Source organism: Ambystoma mexicanum, chromosome 2q (assembly GCF_040938575.1).
Source record: "Ambystoma mexicanum isolate Mex_15411 chromosome 2q, UKY_AmexF1_1, whole genome shotgun sequence".
NCBI classification, from domain to species: Eukaryota; Metazoa; Chordata; class Amphibia; order Caudata; family Ambystomatidae; genus Ambystoma; species Ambystoma mexicanum.
In genome coordinates this window covers 353745853-353767730 of record NC_090924.1, presented here as the reverse complement: position 1 = coordinate 353767730, position 21878 = coordinate 353745853, and the positions used below count along the sequence as shown (strand labels likewise).

General features: G+C 45.6%; 1 protein-coding gene across 3 annotated transcripts in view; it reads right to left on the bottom strand.

Moving 5' to 3' along the window:
- CACNG3 (calcium voltage-gated channel auxiliary subunit gamma 3) overlaps positions 1–21878 on the bottom strand; it is a 382985-nt gene that overhangs the window by 186106 nt on the left and 175001 nt on the right. The window contains exon 2 of one of the 3 annotated variants that reach the window (XM_069647372.1): positions 12084–12170. The exons of the other annotated variants lie outside the window; for them this stretch is intronic. Within the exon in view, the coding sequence (XP_069503473.1) occupies positions 12084–12117 (34 nt within the window). The 5' untranslated portion in view covers positions 12118–12170. The remainder of the gene's footprint in view (positions 1–12083; positions 12171–21878) is intronic. 3 annotated transcript variants of the gene reach the window in all.

Below are 21878 nucleotides of genomic sequence, written 5' to 3'. Positions count from 1 at the left end.
TTGCAGTCCTGTTCTGGATTCGTTGCAGAGGGTGGAGAGTAGAGGCAGGTAGATTGAGAAAGAGGCTGTTGTAATAGTCCAGCCTGGAGAGAACCAGGGCTGTGGAGACAGTGAGCTTCTGCGGGTCAAGTGAGAAAAGACAGGATACCTCTGAGGGGGTGAAGCTGGAAGTGGGCCATTTTGGCCAGGTCCGTGATGCGATTAGAGGAGAGAGCGTAGTCGAAGATGACACCAAGGTTTTTTTTCCTCACAGGAAGGCGAGGGTAGAGGGCCCAAGGAGTCCAGTCAGAGTGAGAGAGGGATAGTGGGAGCCGGCCGGTCCCAATGAGAAGGATTTCTGTCTTACTGACATTAAGGCAAAGATCATTGGAGTCACACCAATCCTGGATAGACAATCAGGAACAAGCGAGGGAGATGAGGTGGCTGAGGGAAGCCTAAAAGAGAGCTGAGTGTCATCTGCGTAACACTGAAAGTTAGGCGCGAAGGTATGATGAAGATGGTGGATCTTGTTGATTGTCCAGTGAAAGCAAAAAAGAAATTTCGATTGGCTATTTACAATAAAGTGAACTCTCTCAAATTGTATAAAAATCCTGAGGTCATTGATAGGCAAAGTGGCACAGTGGCATTACATTTAAAAGGGTTCCCTAATGCATGTTGGAGGTCACAGTATTTAAGATTTTCTTACATTTATTACAAACTGGAGAAGTAAGCCAAAATCAAGCTTGCCTTAATGACATTTCTGGTGATTTTGAATGTTGTAAGAAGACAGGACTGCTTCAAACAAGATTCTATATCCATTGGAATGTGAGGCTTGACGGCCCCTAAGAGAGCAGCTGTTGCCAAAATATGTTCAAGGCATCAGGTATTTGAATGTAAGGGAATTTTATAGCCGATTGAGCAGTGTTGAGAAAAACGGGGTTGACTTGCATAGTAATTAAATTGCTCAATGTTGCAGGGCTCATCCAATTAAGATGGTAAAGACGAAACGCTATGATTCTTAGTAATGTACCATAGTTTGATCATCATTGGGTGATTTATTGGGTAACTTGTAATCTATTTTGCACTTTAGATTAAGAAAGGAATCGAATTAATGTATTTTGAAGCATAAAGTTTTAATATTGAGTGAGTGTTGAAATTTGAATTTTATTTTAGAATATTTGATGAATTTATGTGAAATTTCAAATTAGACATGGTAGTTTTATCATTATGTATGTGTTGAAAATATTTGAGATTGTATCAGATTTTAAGCTGACTATTTTATGATCTGTATATTGTAAAGTCTGAATTTTATAGTATTGTATTCTGTTTGAAGTATGTGATTAGTTGTATACGGTTGTTTGATACAACCAATATTACAATTTTAAAATGGTGGTGCTGTTTATGAGCCCAAACTAACTGTGGTGCTAAATTGCCTCATATTACCCAGAAGCAAGTGAGGAGATAAAGCAACATCTGCGAGCCAAAATCTTGTACAATACCTATTAGGACAAATCTTTGTGGCACTTGCCATCTAAGGGCCAAAACTAATTTGATCATTGTTGGCAATGGTTGACAGTAGTTGCCAATGTTGGGGATAGTCGCCTATGTTTGGCAGCGTTGTCAGTAGATGACTGGGGTGGCAAAAGTCAAATAAAGTTGACCAGGCAACAAGCCAGAAGGCATGGCCAGTGCCTTATTTTAACAAATGTCCTGAATACGAATAATGCCAAATGCCTGGCCCTAAAATGGCTGCTAACGAGACATAGTACCAAATTCCGGACCCTAAAATGGCTGCTAACAGCACACACATTGTGCACCCAAACTACACCGGGGATTTGCATCTGCTTCCAACATGCCAACCCTCACCTCTCTACATATATTTGCTTCATTATGTCCTACATATAAATGGCAATACAGCACTACCTAAATCAGTCAAACTAAAAGGGTGTCATGGACCGACCAATTCCTGAACCCATAAGGGTAGAGGATTTAGTGAAGGGCAATCTCCTCAAACCCACTCATCCCCCACCCTGACCGCTCCCATCTACCTTTGCTGATGGGCTTCGGATTTTTCCACTCTAACAAACGCGTATCCCCTCTCTCTCTTTCCAGCTGTCTTGTTTAGATTAACGCACTGAGCCACAGCGCTCAGGTCATGCCCTTGAGGAAATTCTCTGAAAATGTTGCTGAAATTGACAGAGAGCTTGGATTGATCAAGAGCTAGAGCAGCGCTGCTAATGCACAACTGCTAAAGGCAGCTCTGGCAAAGCACATCAGTCCTGAGCTCCAGAGCCCAGCTCTTCCATCACAGGGACCCCTAAGCACACCCAGCTCTGTTTCCAGCTCTGGAGGCCACATCTCCAGAAACATAGGGACTCACCAAGCGTGGCCTAAACCAGTCAAGAAACAGTACAACCTCAGCCATGGTTAGGAGAAGATGAGAGACTGGTGTTATCCTCTGCGTGGTGCAGTGTATTTGCAGCCCTCCATCACAGGCCTAGGCTTCATTTTCCCGAAAGATGACGTTCAATCATGTCTTCAAGAGTAACTGATGCCCAATGCACGTGAGTGCATCAAAGCCAAGCAGGGCTTAAGACCCTCAAACATCATAAGACCTCTTTTCCTCTGCAGTTGTTAAATCTTGAAGAGCATCATTCAAGAACCCTCCTAGGGGTCAGCTACATAGCATAGGTTTTGCTTCTTGCTGTATCTCTCTGCATGATATGATATGATAGGTTATTTATAACGCACTTAATTCCCAAGGTTTCTAAGCACGGACGCGGGGATCGAACCTGTGTTGCTCCGTGTCGTCTTGCTTCCAAGGCAAGCACGTTGCTGCTGAGCTATCGTTCCGAGACCCGCTGTGCCTTTATGCATCCCATTTTCTCTACTGTGCCACTTCACATGGTGTCTGACATTGTAAATGACTAACTGTCCTCCTGTACTTTACTGCTCCACTGGGTTTCGGCATCCTGACCTCGAGCCATGTACATGGCAGGAACCCCACTATCAAGGATGGCATCAGGGTCTTTCAATGTTTCCAATCGAAATGGTCCTTGAGTATCAGGGGTGCCCCTGAGCAGCTATTCCATGCTGTCAGTCTTATGACAAAGCAAAATACTTAACACAGGACATTAAATTGTGTGCGTTGCGGCTTGCATGTTACAGGCTGCCTTTGCTGGCACCCTCAGGGCGCCGCCTCCCTTAGGCTTTGGCGTATCCAGCAACACTTTTATCAGCGTGTTGCCTTTCTGCTCCGTTTTGATAACATTGGCACCTTGCTGATGAAGAGGGATTTATAGGGATTCATTTGACGTTTAGTGTTGCAGGTGCATATCAGGTGATCATATGCAGCTATTGACCCCCCTCACTGCATTCCTTTATATCATGTTTAGGATTTACGCGTCTGACAGATGCCTTAGACTGTTTTCCCAGTTGTAGGCAAAGAAGCCCCTCAAATATCAGTTTTGACAACATTGGCACCTTGCTGATGAAGAAGGGTTTATAGGGTTTTATTTGACGTTTAGTGTTGCAGCTGCCTATCAGGTGATCATATGCAGCAATTGACCCCCTCACTGCATTCCTTTATACCACGTTTAGAATGTAAGTGTCTGCCAGGTGCCTCAGAGTGTTTTCCCAGTTGTAGGCAAAGAAGCCCCTCAAACATCATGTTGAAATGGGCCCCCAGGATCCCTGACACATCTGTAGAGGGCACATCTGCGGAGGTCCCTGCCCACGGTGCTTGACTGAAGACCAAGAACTGGAAGAGGGCCCGTGCGCCACTGAACCGTCGCAAAGAGAGACCTTCCCTCCCAGCGACGGCGTTTGACTGCGAGTTCACAGAGAGCCCGCCCTCCCTCGGGGGCGGGCTCTTCACGCCTGGGAGCGCGCTGGGCGGAGCTCCGCCCCGTGCCTGGCTCTTCACGCCTGGAGCGCGCAGGGCCTCTGACCTTGGAAGCCTTGCCGGGTCACGCGGCGAGGCCGATGAACGCTCGCTGACCTAGTTCCGCTGTGCATTAAGCGCACGCACGCACGCATGCAGACGTCCCTCGAAACCATGTGTATCATGCCCCCCTTCACGCTGAGATTCATTCCGCCTTTCTGGATGAGTCGCTCGGATCACCCGAGCAACCGGGAAGGAAGCGGCCTCCCTCCCGCGAGGGTCGAGCGTGCAAGAAACTCGGGAAATGCTTAGCACCGTGAGCCGAAGCCGCAGAGCGGGCGCGCCGTGTCTGGCCGGGAGCTGCCCCTGCACGAGACTGCATGCCGAAAAAGACCGTCTGCCGGGGAAACTACCATGCCCGTGACAGCATCTTGACGAGGCTGCCCGCGCAGGAGAAAAACACTAGGAAATGTGCGTGAGACATGCATGATTGAGAAAACACCCTGATGACACAGTCTATGGATGAGACAGCCGTGTCGCAGGCAGTCTGTGCACGTGACAGGCATGGTTGAGAGAGCGCATGCTATGTGTCGGTCTGTGCATGGGACACCCATGAATGAGATGGCACCATGATGAGACCGCCTGTGCAGGACACCTCCATGTCCTACGTGAGACAAACATGCATGGGACAGCATCCTGGAAAGACAATCTGCTCAGAGACACCCATGCATGAGTGAATCTGTGTACGAGTCAGCCATGTATGAGGCCCGTATCCTGGAGTGCCCCCCCACCCCCGCAGAAGAGACGCTAATGTATAAGGCAGTGTGTGCATGAAACAAACATGCATGAGACAGCATCATGAACAGACTGTCTGCAGATGAGCCAATCATGTATGGGGCAGTTTGTCTATGGTACAAGCAAGCACAAGTCCTCATCCCGCAGAGACGGCCTTTTCATGACACAATCATGTATAAGGCAGTGTGTGCATGAAACAAACATACTTTAGACATCATCCTGAAGACACTGTCTGTGTCTGAGACAACCATGCATGCAGCAGTCTGTGCACAAGGCAAACATGCATGAGACAGCATCCCGAAGAGATGGTCTGTGCAGGTGACAAGTATGTGCGTTGTAGCCTGTGCATGAGACAAGAGAACATGTGCAGATGACCACCATGTATTAGGTAATTTATGTATGATACAAACATACTTGAGACATCCTCAAGAGACCGCCTTCACATGAGATAAACATGCAAGGAACAGTGCCCCGGAGACACCATCTGCAAAAGAGTCAACCATGTATGTGACAGTTGGTGCATGAGACAAACCTGCACAAGACAGCACCCAGATGGGACCTTCTACCCATCAGACAACTATGAATGAGCCCGTTTGTGCATGGTGCAAACTTGCATGGTACGCCATCCTGAAGAAACTGTGGATGAGACAACCACGAATGAAGCAGTCACATTATCCAGGTGGTTCAGTCGGCACATGTGACAACCGTACCTAGGGCATTATTTGCCTGAGACATACATGCGTGAGACAGCATCCTGAAAGACTGTATGCACACGAGACAGCATTCTACAAACATACATGGGCCATCTTCATCAAGAGACGGTCTGTGCATGAGGCAACCCATGTATGTGGCAGTCTGTGCATGAGACACAAATGCATGAAACATCATCTTCTAGAGACCATCTACAGACGAGACAAGCATGTCGTTGGCTGTGTGTGCATGAGAGAGCATTCTGATGAGAACTTCTCCACACGAGACAACTATGTTTGAGGCAATTTGTGCATGGAGCAAAGATGCATGTGACATCATCTTGAAGAAACTGTCTGTGGATGAGACAACCACATTTGAAACAGTCTGTGCCTGGGGCAAACATGTTTGAGACAGCATCCTGGTGGGACAGTTTGCACATAAGACAACCGTGCATTAGGCACAATGTGCCTGAGACAAACATGCATGAGACGGCATTCTGAAACGACCGTCTACACATGAGACAGTAATGTTTGAGTTAGTCTTTACATGATCCAAACATAATAAATGGGCAATCATCCTGAAGAGACATTCTGTGCATGAGACAAACATGCATAAGTCATCATCCCAGAGGCTATTTCCAGATGAGACAACCATGTATGTGGCAGTGTGTGCATGAGACAAACATGCATGAGACAGCATTCTGATGAGACCGTCAGCACATGAGACAACTATGTACAAGACAATTTGCGCATGGAGTAAACATGTATGGGACACCATCTTGAAGAAGCTGCTTGTGAATGCGACAACCATGTTTGAAGCAGCATGTGCATGAGACAAGCATGCCTGACACAGCAAAAAGGTGGGGCAGTTTGCACATGAGACAGCCATGCTTCATGCCCTATGTGCCTGAGGCAAACATGCATGAGACAGCATCCTGAAACATGAAACAGCATTGTTTGAGGCAGTCTGTGCATGATACAAACATACATGAGGCAGCATCCAGAAGAGACTCTCTGTAGATGAGAAAACCATCTATGGTGCAGTCTGTGTATGAGACAGCTATTAAGTTGAAGAGTGGATGTAGAGCATGAAAGCCCTTCTCAACAGGGACATCATTTAGGGGTCGCCAGAGGTCGCAACTGAGACGTTTGAGGCCTCTCTTGCGACCTCTGTGGTCTCCCTTGCGACCTCTAAAAAAAAAAGTTATTTTTTTTTTGTAATGAAAGTTCCTGGCCTGTGGCCAGCACCATGCGGCTCTTTACTTCTGGAGTGGCTGGCTTTCTTGTTCAGACACCTTAAACAAAGAAGAAAAATTATAACAGGAGTGCCACAAGTTCTAACACTTTCAGCACTGACCCTAAATAAGAAAGAATAGGAATACCAAATAATGTGTCTTTTTGGAATTCTCTACAATAATTTCTAGACTCATTAAAGGTTTATTTTAGGCACACTTCAGGGGGTGAGTCACTGATTTAGTCTGTTCTTAAACGCCTCAACTCAGCCTTTCATCCTTTTGAGGTCGATAAATGAGTACCAACACAGGTTGGGTGATATTGGGTATATATTTTTTCTATATAAAGCACTTAAGCATAAGTGCTATATAATAACACATCATTATCATTTGGTCATGAACGTCTCCTTGCACTCACAGTAATTTGGTAATATAGGCCTATACACACTGATCTTAACGATACATATGGCGATCCATTCTTGTATGAAATGTACATCACATTATAGTGATATCATAACCATATTTTTTGTAGTGTACAATGCTATGTGATGCCACTTCCTATTTTGTCAGTGGGTGAAAGATTGTGTTCCATCGCTTCCCGCAATAGTACTTTGGGGCGGGGTCAAATGACATCACTTACTGTGATGTCATCAGGGGGTCAAGGGTCGTGTGATGTCACTTCCGCTACCCATGGCATTTTGGTGAAATTACATCCCTGCTTTGCCAGGCAAAATGTTAACCTTTCTTAGGGATGTGGCAGCTGAGTTCCCTTGCTCTTTTCTCCTTGTTTGCCTTTTTTTATTTTTATGTAATAGTTTTTTTTATAACGTGCCTAATACCGTACCTGAGTTTGGTTTCTAAGCGCGGATCGGAGATTGGAACCTCTGTTGCTCAGCGTGGTCTTGCTTCCAAGACCAGCACTTTGCCCCTGTGCTATCCTCATACCGCCCTCATATCACAGCCTCTGAATATAGCTCACATTTATATTGAGTCTCACCCTTCTCCTGTCCCTTTCCTCTGTCTCTCTCCTCACTCTTCACCTCTCTCTTTCTTTTGCTCTATCTCTTGTCCTCTTGCTCCCTCTGCTCAGTCTTTTTCTCTCACTCTCTGCACTCTACCTCGCAGCCTCTCGTCCTTTCCCCACTCTCTTTCGCTGTCTCCTCATTAATACTTTATGTCCATTGTGAATGAAGGGCCAGAGGAAGCAGGTGAGGGTTATGCATGAGCTGCTGTAGCTCTTCCTGGGATTTGAAAAAACAGTTCCCTGACCAGGGACGGCAATTCATGGAAATTCCAGGCGTAAATGAAGTGACAACACGCGCCCAATGACATCACAGGAAGCAATGTGATTTGAACTTTGACCCTGATGACATCATATGACATAACACCACATGAGATTTAACCCAGATGTCATCACCTGAAGTGACTGACGGTTGTAAAAAACATCCTTGAGTTTACAGTTCATAGAACATTCATTTGCTACGTAAGCAGACAGAAGACTTTTTTGAAAACCAACCACATTTTAACTAGGGTGCATAATTGATAAGCCATGAATGGGGTCAGGTAATGACAGGGTAAGACCAGCAGAACCAACATAGGTCAGCGACACTGCCATGCATAGGCCACTTCAGGGTTGTATGGCCAGTTACTGACATCTTATTCAAATTATATCAGCACATCAGGTGTAGTAATCATGTACCATGAAAAGTCCTACATGTCCAGGTGCTGTCACATATAGCCTTTATTTAAGGCTACTGCAATTTTATGCGTTTTCTAGCCTTGCACCATAGGTGTATTCAAAATATATTAGCTACACCCTTATATATCCATTTGCTTCTATCATATGCCAAGTGCATCCTCGAATGTCCATTAATGCCACCCAATGTTGGTTAATGCCTCATACACCTGGGATGGTCACCATATGTAAGGCTAAGTCTCACATGTGTAATTGCTGTCATCATAAGTGAAATGCAGCATCAGCTGCGCAAATAATGGCATTCAGTGCCTTTCATGCATGGTACAAAGTGCCGTATGTGCACTCTCTTGCATCATGTGCCAAGCTCAATCAAAATATTCCATAAACACCACATATTTCCTGATATGCATGCTATCCTTCCCATGGGTGATGTACAGCTTCGAGTGCCCCTGGAAATGACAATGGATGCCTCATGGAAATGGTAGGTCACTACATGTAAAGTCTAGCCTTGTGACTAGTTGCTGCCATTCTATGCCAATGTAACACCACCAAGTTCCTCGTATGCATGGCATCTTTACCATCACAGGTTTGTAAGTCTCTGGCTAATCAAATGTTTTGGCCTATGTCTCCCATGATCCCCCACAATTGACTATGCCGTATAAGGCTAATGGTAGATGTTGTCCTACAAATCAGGAGAGGCAAAGGTGGCATTATCAAAGTTCGCACAACATTAATAAAGTTTGCAACAAATCTCAAAGAAGCAAAGTAAAACGCTTTAAAGCACCACTAATTTAAGACTGTGGGCCTCATTATGAGTATGGCGGTCTGGAAATAAGGGTGCCGGTAGCAAAGTACTGGCACCCTTTCCGTACTGCTACACTCCGACTCTGCGGGTGGGAGCCATTACACTCGGCAGGTCTGACCGGTCGGGTGCAACTGCACCAGCGCACAGAGTTGTCACAGAAGCACCAACACCTTTAACAATGGTGCCAGTTCTTGTGGAGTCCAATAGGACTGCACAGGAATGGGGACTTACCAAATCCAAAGCCTGACTTCCCGCTCCGCCGGGACTTGTTATGTCCCGGTGGCACCAGAAAGTCAGGCAGTGGATTCAGTGTTACGAGGACGGTGGCAACCCACCGGTAGCACCGGCGGGTTACTCCCATCCTCGTAATGGGGCCCTGTGACATTATTCTGAGCCTATGCCAGCAAATATTGATGCTCACACTTAGGCATTTATAATAATCCATTATTTATACAGCGCTTTCGCCAGAGGCTTTGCTCAAAACACTCTTAAATAAAATCATTGTTACCTAGCAACTGTAATTAAAATATTAATTGGTCAGCCTCAGAAGGATGCAGAGTTGAGTAGAACTTGCTAGTATTCAATCATTTAACCTGCAGAACACACATGGGTCCCAGCAGTGAGCACATAACCAGGTGAACTATCTTACCAGCAACTTCTTCTTAAATGCGCATACCACTGCATTTGGTAATGCACTGGATCTGGGGGTTAGATTCCTTAGTCACATAACACTTATTACAGTGGGTAGATATCCTAGTACCTGTTTCATTTTTGCTGCACACTTAGTTAAACAACATGATGAGTCCTATCTCGGATGGATCAGTAAGTAAAAAAGCTTGACTCTGACATGTGCCGCCTGCATTTCCCAAGTTCCCATTTCAGCAGAGCTGAATGCGCCCTTCATCCTTCTGAGGTTGATAAATTAAGTGCTATTACATTTCATAGTAACAACACCTATTTGTACAGTGCATAGAAGCAGGAAGAATCAGAAGTCAGACATGTAATGCTGTGCAAAAGTATATGATATGATAGCATCTATCTTACCTGCACGTGAGAAAATCTATGTCACAGTAACATCAAAATGTGAAGTGCTGTGCAAATGCATATGCCTCAGAATCAGAAAACAATCAAGTTGATTCTAAATAAGATGCTCTGGGTCTGTGGCATCCAGTCTGCTTGGCCTACATAGGCAGGCTCTAATCTCCAGCTGCACTTTGCTGATATAGCACATAAGTGAAAGTCAAACTTTCTAGGATAATGTCTGAAATTAAAGAGGGCTCTAAGAACCTGCTTTATGTTCGTATTTATACTGCCTCCGCAACCCTTGACCAGGGGTCGCAGAGTCAGTGCCAGAGGTCACTGCAGAGTCACCAGGGGTCCCAGCTGCGACCCCTGGCAGCTCCTAAATGACATCCATGCCTTTGCCCCATACTATCACCTAGGAATGTATGGAGCAGGCTGAGAGCAATTTCAGAGCAGTGCCAGTGAGACAAAGGGACAGCACTTGACAGGAGGCTAAATCCTTCATCATCTGCCCTAAAAATATGCCCAGTGCGCCAACAGATCTGGGGGACTGAGAGATTGAGCTAAACGCCCAGTGTACGTGTATGGTAGACCAACAAAGGAACAAAGAGTTTGAAGTATTTGGGCATGGAGGCTGGAGTTCCAAAGAGTGGGAGAGCTTGGCTTACAGCATATATACATGACAAAAATGAATCCCCTTTACACTGCACACATATTGCCACTCCAATACAGGCGCACACACAACAAGAGACAAAAGTATACATCCACCCCGGCCTCCCCTTCAGTGGTTCCTGAACTTCTCTGATACTGAAAGATCACTTTAATTAATTCTGCGAGATCAGAGACAAATGGACACAGATTACCAGAGAGGGCTAGGGGTGGGGTTTGAAGAGATTAGATGGGAAGACAGAACACTAAAGTGCAAAAGTAGGTCCACTGCAGTAGAGATGATTGCCCAATGCCATGATTAAGTGCAGCGTGACAGGACCTGATGGGGGACAACGCATAAGTGAGCGACCCTTTACAGGTCTGGAAATTACATACCTATGGAAATTCCAGTGGGGCTGGGTGAGTGGGGTTCTGTGATAGTCTCGAATATTAAAGGCTGCACCAAAAAAGACAGATATTTTCGGCCGATTTATTGACACCCTTAATATTCAAAATATATCACTACCTCCCTGAAAACCAATCCCTGCCTGCCGTCACCCTTCAAATCGGTTAGTTTCTCCCCAAACTCTCCTTTAATCCCCCACCCCTTCCCACCATAACCACTACCCCACAACATACACACAGGCACAAAGACAAACACCTCACGGCGTGACTTCTGCTTTCCCCTGCCTGTCCCGGCCACTCCTTCAGCCCCTGCGCGCACTCAGGCGTGACAGATTGAGAAAGACCGCTCTGAATGGTCTCAGAGGAAATTAAAAATAGTTTTTCACTTAATACCGGTGGGTGGTGGTTGAACCCACCACTTGGACAGGAAGTGGGCATATAATGGAGAAGGAAATAGGGAACATAGCATCATGTTATGATAAACCAGAATGAGATGGATGTATGTTAATAGAACGTATCCCAAAAGATCGAATTACAAAATTACAGAGCCCACTTGCCCGCATTTTGTAATTCGATCTTTTGGGATTTTGCCTGTTTGTCCCCTGCACTGCCTTTAACACATGCAGAGGACACCCCTGCAACCCTCGCAACCCATAATACAGAACTGGGGGAGTGGGGGTCTCCCCTGCAACCCCCGCTCCCTTGTTCGGTAGTATGAGCTTCGATCTAATCTACTATGCTGAATGCACACTAGACGTGAATTCGGCATTTTAGATTCAATCTTCTCGTCCATTCCCGAGTCAGATGTCCTCTTTTACAACACTTCCATAACCTTACACAATAACCAGAAGAAGGTGACCTTACTTACACCACCAACCATATATCTCCCATCACCTTATGACAGAGAGTGAGATGACCCATTCCTCACCACCAAAGACGTCTCCCTCAGCACCTTCCATCATAATCGGATAAAGATGACCGCTCTTACACCACGAGATACATCTCTCCTAGCACCCTGTAATATAACCAGATTTGAAAAACATCACTGATGGTGGTACCTTTTGAACCGGTACAGGGACATTTAGCAGGATTTGCACCATATGATAATTGCAAGAATTACATTTTCACTGACTAACCAGTGCAAATAACACATACGCAACAGTTGGTCATTGCAAATGTTAGTATCAAATGGCCCAGCACTGGTGCAAATGGCCAAGCACTGGTGCAAAATTGCCTGGAACCCAGGCAGTTAATATAATGTGGACCCTGGCATGTCACTTTGCTCCTTCTCTCAGTACTACTGCTGAGTTTTTAAACATTCCCTTGCTTAACCTTTCTTTGTTCCCTGCTATATATATATATATATATATATATATATATATAGGGCCATATATATATATATATATATATATATATATATATATATATATATATATATATGGCCCTATGCACCTTAACATCTGCCTTGTTGCTCCCCTAACCCTTGTCACAATGTCAGCTTACTCACTCTATGGTAATGAGTAGTGGTGGGCAAAATCTCAAATCTGAGGGTGAAACTGGTAAAAAATGAAACATTTTTGTACTGCAAAAATGAATATGCACTGACTTTCCACTGCAAAAATACACTTTGCACGGTTCCATGAATCAGGGTTTGTGTCGGCAGTGTAAAGTCACTTTACAGCAGTGCAAATAATTCCATGAATTGGGTCCAATGTGTGCCTCTGTGTTATCGACAGCGCATTACCTTTGGGCCCACTTCATGAAAATGTGAGCATAAATTCCACAGGGGTCGCGCGCCAAGAAGGTCGCTGCACAAGCCGGCGTACAGAATTAAAAATGCGCACCAAGCCTCTACATGCAATTTACTACGCAAAGTAACCGTAATCGCAAGTCGTGTCTGGAACGCCTCCGACACGCCCACACACAAAGCATAAACAGCCAGAACAGCTACATTTGCACGCTCCCCAGGCACGAATGCACACACCCTTCAAACAGTGCGTAGGGTCCCCCGAAACAGGCCTGCATTTCTGGGTCCCTTCATGGGGTCCTCCATATCTGTATCCGGCACCCCGACAACATGCGTATAAAAATGTGTACCTCGTTATTACTCAGGAAATCTATGCGCGAACCCCTGTAAACCGCTCCTGCACCCCGCTAAACTGCATACGCCCACACCTAAATTAGATCAGAACCTTAGTTAAGTACATGCACGCCGAAATCAGACATGCGTCCCCACCTCCGCGCTGCAAATCCTATGCGGAAGTGTACTTATGCCTGCCTTTGGGTAGCGGATAATATGAAGGACTTGCATGGCCATTTCCCAGATGAGAGGATGTGCGATTGAATCCATGAATATGTCTTGTGCCACGCAATTGTGGGCATGCGAGGGACTGACTGCAGGCCGTCCCTCTGAATGCCCATTTTTGAGCAAGGTCTTCCCCATTTTTGGTGTTTGGCCCCCTTCCCAGCCCTCTGCGCAAGCCATGCTCTGCGCGGAGTCTCACGCAAGGCCCTTGATGGTTCGCAGAGACTTGGCGAGCCTGCGTGAACTCCACACAAGTCCAGGCAAAGTACTGCACATTTGATTCCATGAATCGACGAACAGGGATTTGCGCACAGAATGGCACGCACATACCCTATTTTCCACGCAAATAATTCCATGAATCGGGCCCATAATCTTTGCATCATATATGCCAGCATGCCTCATGTCATTCAGGAGCTCCTCAGCCAGACCTGGTGTTTTCTGTGCATTCTGGGACTTGTAGTCCTGGATTTATAATGGGGGAAGCAAAACTACAAGTCCAGAATAGAAAGAAAAAACAGGACTGGATGAGCATACACCGAATAAAATGGGAGGTAGGCGGGGTGCCTGCAAATCTGTGTGCATTTCAGTGCCTCTGCTAATCTGGGTAGATTGTGACAAGAAACATCCGTGAGATTCCTTCTTCTGGCTCAGCACAACCTCCCTTCCTGCTCCAGTGCCTCGGGATTCTGGGACAAGGAGATCCAGATCTGGGGCTGGTTCAATGCATAGGACGTAACACACACATCTCTAACAGAAGCGTTTTGACTCCTGCACTCGAGTCACGAAACGGAGGCAGGAATAAAGCAACTCTCTGTGAGCAGGAGCACACTGCAGTAAATAATGGGAGCGGAGCCAGCTTACAATGCAACGGTCTTTATTGACCGTATACAATCCTCTGTCCCGGGCTCTAGTAGGCCCTCCTCTTCCTCCCACATCCTGTGCCAAGTCCTTCTTCGTCTTCCTTTAAGGTCGTCCTCGGTTTAAGGAGGACTGTCCTTAATCACTCTACAACAGGCAGTAGAGATCAAAGTGTACAAGAAAAGTGGTGGAAGTATGTTTTCCCACTGCCTCAACCCCATACCTGGATCCTGTCTTTCCTTCACTCCAACCCCAACTCTATGGTTTACAACGGTACTATTAAGACTGAAAGGAACGCACTGAAAGAACATGCATCTTAACCGACCACCATTACTTTCAGTCATGCTCCCCCACAGCATGCAGCTTCCTATACCCTGCCCTCTCTAATCACCCAGCATTTGCACCTATAAAGGGATATGCCAAAGGCTAAGGCCATCCCCACCCATTACCTATATACACAGCTGTGCCTGCAGCAATTTCACATTAATATTGAAAATTGCAGAGGAAAAACGATGATCACTGGTGGTGTGGAACTATGAGGGGGCTCGGGAATGGGCTTGTATCCCAAGCAGGCTAATGAAATGAAATCAACAAACACAAGCCAGCGTCTGTGAGACAGCTCAGCACAATGTGACATTCAAACAGTCCGAGCAGGGCCGAGGTCTAAATCCCCACTAAGGGGGCAACAAAATATCTGTCATCCGAGAACAGTACTCAGGGTTACATAAAGTAATGGAAGGATGGCTGACTTCTCCAAAAAGTAGAAGTTTGCTGTCACCTTCAGTTCACACGCCCTTCGACCTCTGACTGGCAGGCATGGTAGTCAGTACACGAAGTGTGCGCGGTATTGCCTAGAACCTTATTTAGATGTAACAAGTGGAACCTGTGAAAATAGAATCAGGATTCGCCTGAGAGACCTTCTCCCTCCTGAGCCGAGGCTGTCGTCTTCTGCACTTATCCATTCTCATACCAATCCCTTCTCTTTGCAGTTTGTGGCAGTGCCCATTCCACTTCGCCTTTGGACCCCTGAGTTCAACGTGCAGTGTGGCGTGGTCCAGGCACTCTAGCAACAGTGTTCCCTGCAATTGTAACTAAGCCAGGTTTGCAGAGGAGCCCAGGGTAGTGCAACCCTGGCATTGAGCCAAGAGCATTGCGCTGGTGCCAGCCTTGCCGCTCTTTCGACTCACCACGCGTTCTGCTTCCGCCTGATCACTCTCAGGGGCAAACGCACCTTTGCTGGCATGAAGGCAGCGCAGTCATCCTCCATAAGGTGGCGTGCCATGAAACTGCCCGGTCCCGGGGCTCTGCTTCCTGCTGAACTCAGAAGTGACCCCTAGTCTTGCAATTGAAAAGAGTTAAGGAAGCTTCTTTCTCCAGATTAAAACTAAAACTGGTTTTAGTCCAACGTTCCTGCCTGTGGCAGCCAGACGCAGCGTATTCGTGTCTATGACCAATTCTCGTATTGATTATTGTAATGATTATTGTATATAAATATATAGTGCGTACCTGATCACAAATGATTCGTGCAGCACTTTACAACTATAAAAGTAATAATACAATAAAATTACAGTACATAAAAAACACCCACATCCTAAAAAATGTTTAATAAGACAGAACACCATGAAAGGATAACATAATTTTGTGTTTCAAATTAAATCCATTCGTTTTGGAAAAAGATCGAAGCTGCATTTCCGCAGCACTGGCTTCTCTTTACTCTTGGAAACAATTAAATGAACACCATACATGCCTTAGCCACACATGCCTCATGGGATTGGCTCACACATGTCTCAGTGAGCAAATTCAGTGATGATCTGCTGGCCATGTTTCAATGCATATCCCACGGGCTCCATGCTCCACTAGAGGAGGGCGGGACTCTAGGAAACTACCCAATGGTAAAACGGAAGAGAATCATCCAAGATTTATACCATGACTTTCTAGCAAGCATGCTCCTCAGCCATCATGTCTTCAGTTTGGAGCTGTATGTGCAGGGAAGATCCGTGCCAAGACGCACTTCATTCCATGGTGCATGATATGATATGATTGGTTATTTATAATGCACTTAATACCCAGAGGTTTCTAAGCGCATGATATGATATGATTGGTTATTTATAATGCACTTAATACCCAGAGGTTTCTAAGCGCATGATATGATATGATTGGTTATTTATAATGCACTTAATACCCAGAGGTTTCTAAGCGCATGATATGATATGATTGGTTATTTATAATGCACTTAATACCCAGAGGTTTCTAAGCGCAGACCCGGGGATCGAACCTGTTTTGCTCCATGTCGTCTTGCTCCCAAGGCGCGCATGTTGCCACTGAGCTATCCTCCCGTGCAAATGATCATCGACACTACACTCACTAATTCCTAGTTACTGATACACTGCACCACTGGCATCAATTATTCACTAATAATCCTTCACCAACGACGATTCGGAACCATTGACCATATTGAGCCACTGATAATACTGAGCATCTGATGACATTGCTCCAATGGTGATACTGAGCTACTGATAACACCAATCCATAGATTTGATTGAGTCAGTGATAATACAAATTCACTGTGAATCCTGAGCCGTCACTGAGCTTTATTTTGAGCCATCACTGAATGTTATACTGAATCACTGATTATAGAGAATCACTTCTAATCCTGAGTCATTGATGATATTGGTCCAATGATGATACTGAGCTAGCGATAATACCGACCCATAGATTTGATTGAGTCAATAATAATACTAATACACTGTGAATCCTGAGCCAACAATTAGCTTTATTAGGAGCCACCACTAAGGGTCCGATTCATGGAAAAGTACGCATTTATGCCGCAATACCTGCGTGCCGAGAACACTCCTGCGCGAGCGGGTACACAGAAGTTACACTGCGTGCCGTACATGTTCATGGAATCCCTCCCGCAAATGAACCATATTCAGAAGTCACAGCCGGAACACCCCCGACACACCCAACGCAAAGCCAGACCAGTCAGAAACAGATACATTTGCATGCTCCTCACAAACGCATACATGTGCCCTATAAACAGTGTGTGAGGTCCTCTGTGAGCAGGCATGCACCTCGGGCACCCTGCGCAGGGTCCCCCGCAACTGTCTTCGACACCCCGACAACATGCATAGGATTTATCACCACTCGGTCATCAATCGGGAAAATCTGTGTGCGAGCCCCCATAAACCATTCCTGCACCCCGCTACACTGTGCGCGCCCACCCCTAACTATGATCGGGATACCATCTGCATGGACGCACCCCTAAATTCGACATGCAAGCTCCCCTCCAAAGTTGCGAATGCTCTGCACAAGTCTGTACGCCTGCTTTCAAGTTGCAGATAGATCAAGGGCTTTGCGCGGGCATTTCGCAGACGAGAGGTTGTGTGGTCACATCAATGAATGCGCTGTGTCATGCCTCAGGCGCACTTGTGGCCGTGCCATGGATTTCCTGTGTACCGTCCCTTGTACCGCCCACTTCTTTGCATGTTGCTCTACATTTTCCGTTTAGCACCCACAATCTGCCCTCTGTCCAGGGCTCACCCACGCACTGCGTGATCTCTCGAGCAAGGCACTCGGGCGCTCGCAGAGAGGCGCAGAGCATGCTGGTAATCCATGCAAGTCGGCAAAATATCCAGTGCAGTCAATTCCATGAATCGATGGATGGGATTCCGTGCTCATTTTGTCACGCAAATCCAGTAATTTACGCACAAATAATTCCATGCATCGGGCCGTAAGTGTTGAGGCACTGATGCCCAATGCTCTCTGGCACTCTAGACATTCTATTGTGGCACCAATAAGAAATATCTTCTGGCACAAGACTAAGCATGTTCTATCGGTGCAGCTATTAGTGTGGACACTATTGATTGTGCATACATTAAGTTTTGCTTGCTGGAAGGGCAGTTCATTGGGATGCGCACCTGCTGTAGATTTGCGCCTGTAACCTTCATGTAGGAGGTTTGAATCCGAAGGCGGCTTGGGGCAGCCTTTTATCCTTCCTGGGTTATTAAGTAGTACTACAGAACTGGGTAAAACGAACACCTAATTTGAGAAGTCAGTTGTCCACTGTATATAATATTGTGTGGTCATTTAAATCCTTTTTCCTGACCCACTTTCATGCAAGTGTTGGAACAATTTCAGGTTGATGCGTGTGAAACCTATGGGCTATTGTGGCGTTTCTTGGCTGATTTTTAGGCACATAACCAACCAAAGATGTTTGAAAAACAGTTCTTTGTATCTTCCTTCCAATGGTTTCTACAATTTAACAAACCCAAGTGGGATTAAAATTGCACCATTTTAGTTCTTCACACAATAACTGCAAGTGCTTTTTAAAAAAGATCAGCATTTCATAGACTATTAGTACAGGAGTAATTTAAAACTGCACTAGTTGCTACTTATTTTGTAAAAATTATTCAGCAGCAAATTCTAAACTCCCCATGCAAGTCACAAAACAGTTTCGAGAGGCCTTCCACGGCGCTATATCTGAGCCATTTGTTTTTTTTAAAAAAACATCTCCTAAGTAAATGGTCCAACGTTTTAAGTATAATTTTGTCTCCAGAATCTGATCGATTTGTATCAATAAGTGCGGCCAGACGTGATTTTAAGTGAAAGTGCTTTGCTCTCTTTTTCTAAAAGGATCCTTTTTGTAAAATCTTTTTGTGAAACGATTCTAGCCCAAACGCAGGCTACACACACCTTGTAAAGCTCTACACTGCCCTCAAGCCCGGTTCGCAGTTGAAACAGTCAAATTAAATAAACTATCTAAATAAACTCAACAGGAGTTGAGGTGTATTTGTAGCCTCACCATAACAGGCTTGATGAAAGGAAAGCACTGCACCCTGTTACTGTTGTCGTTTCATACACTTGCTGTCCTTTCATATATATGCTGTCATTTCATACACATGCTGTCATTTCATATATATGCTGTCATTTCATAAACATGCTGTCATTTCATATACATGCTGTCATTTCATACACATGCTGTCATTTCATATACATGCTGTCGTTTCTTTGCACAGGTGGGGATCCTGCGCATGGAGGATCCGAGCTGGGATTGAATCTGAGTGATTAATTCTCTGCTCTGCTGCTTGACGTTGTTGCCAATGTAAAAGGTTGAACTGTGGATGCACGTTCTAGTTTGCAACAGTATCAATTCATGATGATGGAGAGTGATCTATTGCCACACATGGAGAAATCATATATTTATATCTATTTACTAAATGCATTGCTGAATATGCCATTGGAAGCGTGTTTTTGGAGTAAGATGGCATTTCTGAGAATTTGCAAAGACCTCGGGAACCTGCTTGTGCAGAGCTGGCCAGGCAGCCAGGAATATGAATGCACACTCCCCCAGGGCACTACATCTGTCAGGGGCTTGCAAGAATCCTGCTGCTCTTTCCTGCTTTTGGGGCCCTCTTCTCTCTCTAGGCCTTGGGGAAATGCCCATTGTGCACCCTGTAAATCCGGCACCGGGCAACTGGGTTCCCCGAAGCCCTTCTTAAAGCCTGCTCAACCTCATGAGGAGAGGGGGCCTAATTGGCCAGTATGGTGAATGGTCAAGCCAAGATGATCTCCGCTATGGCAGGCGCGTGTAGAATGGATCACACCAGATCGTGCAAGGAGACGTGTCTAGATCACACCAGCGTGGGGCTGACATGGGAAGGACCATGCAGAGGTCTTAACTGGAGGGCAGTGCACACATAAATGGAACCTTGGAAGTGCGAGCATCCTCCAAGAGATTAAGGGCCTTACAGAAGAAGAGTGGGGGTGCCTCAAAATGCTCTACTCCCAGAGACAAGGGGAAATGCAATGAGGAGAACAGTTGGTGAAGGCAGACTGATCGTGAGGCAATGGCAGGAAGCAAAGGGTTACTTGGACGTGGTAAGTAATCCAGCGGACTGAAGAGATAGGTGACCGCAACGATACTCGAGGAACAGAGGGAGTTCAAGTAGCAGGAGCCAGAAGGATTTCTGGGCATAACAACAGTGTTCAGCAAAAGCAAGTACTAACTCTTCACCGTTCCTCATCACAGTCCTTGCATATTGAGCGTCCTCTCCAAACACAGGCACCCACCTCCACCCTTTACTACAGGAGAGCAAAGGCAGGATGCCATGGTCCTTCTTCTGTTCTTTTAATCTTCATATTTTGAACCCTTTTGTTCTGGCAATAAAAGACCCAATTCCTGAGCCCTCTGTCATGGCCAAACCACAGTGATAGTGGGGAGGCTTGGGAAGGTTCTTAGACCTGTGATGAGGAAAACCAGGATTCAGAGAAATGAAAACTGCATAGCTGTCAAGTTGCCCTCTATCATGTGTGCCATGATGAGCCAGTCCTGACTTTTAACTTTCCATGCTGGGATTTGTAGGGCAATACTTGTCATGGGAAACATGAAACTACAAGTACCAGAAATAGGGCTCGGCAATATATCAAGGTTTGGAGATGTATCGATATATATTTACAAAAGCGATATACGATTAGACAATACCGTTAGCATCGAGATATATGCATATACAAGGCATAGATTTCAAAAATTGATTAGCAAAACAATGTGCTAATCAAAAAGTTCTTGATCAGCAAACAATCTTATTTGATTATCAGTTTTGAATTGATCTTTTTAATGTCACCATAAGTTATTTCTACCCAAGACCTACATTGAGCAAAAATTCAGCATTTGTTTCTACCACTAAAGTAAGAGGTTAGTGAAATGAGTGTCTGTAAAATGTACAGGTTAGTTGCATAAATGGACACAAATAAATAGATATGATGAAAAGGCTCTGAAAACAGGTTTCAGTCTAAGGCTCTGAGCAACTGGGTGCAGCCGGTGTTGGAGACGGCAGTGGCCCATATACTCTATGGTTGCCCCATCATTTTCTGTGTAAGGAGAAGTTCACAAGTTTCATGAATGAAAAAGTTCACAATCTTAAAGGAAAGTCATAGCTGAATACTAAATACATGGGGCCTGATTCATCGACAAGTGCGCATTTCTCCCACAATAGCGGCATGCCGAGAACGACATTGTGCGAGCCTGCACGCAGAATAAAAATGCACGCCACGCGTATTCATTGAATTTACTGCGCAAACAACTGTATTCTCAAGTCACGCCCGGAATGCCCCCGACACACCCCTACGCAAAGCATAAACGGCCAGAACAGCTACATTTGCATGCTCCCACAGGCACAAATGCATTTACCCCGACAAGCAGGTCTGCATCTCGAGGACCCTGCGGAGGGTCCCACATAACTTTTGCTGGTACCTCAACAACATGCTGATGTTACTTTGTAACTCGGGTTAAACTCAGAATGTTTGCTTGCGAACCCCCGTAAACTGTTCCTTCACCCCGCTACACTGTATACGCGCACCCCTAAATTACATCAGAACCCCTGTTGCATACACGCACCCCTAAATCCGACATGCAAACCCACCTCCGTTCTGCAATTCCTATGTGCACGTGTCTTTATTCCTGCCTTCGGGTGGTGTAGTGATAGAGGGATTTGCGTGGCCATTTCAGTTCAGAGAGGTTGTGCAGGTTGTTCCATGAATATGTGTTTTTTGACAGAATCATGG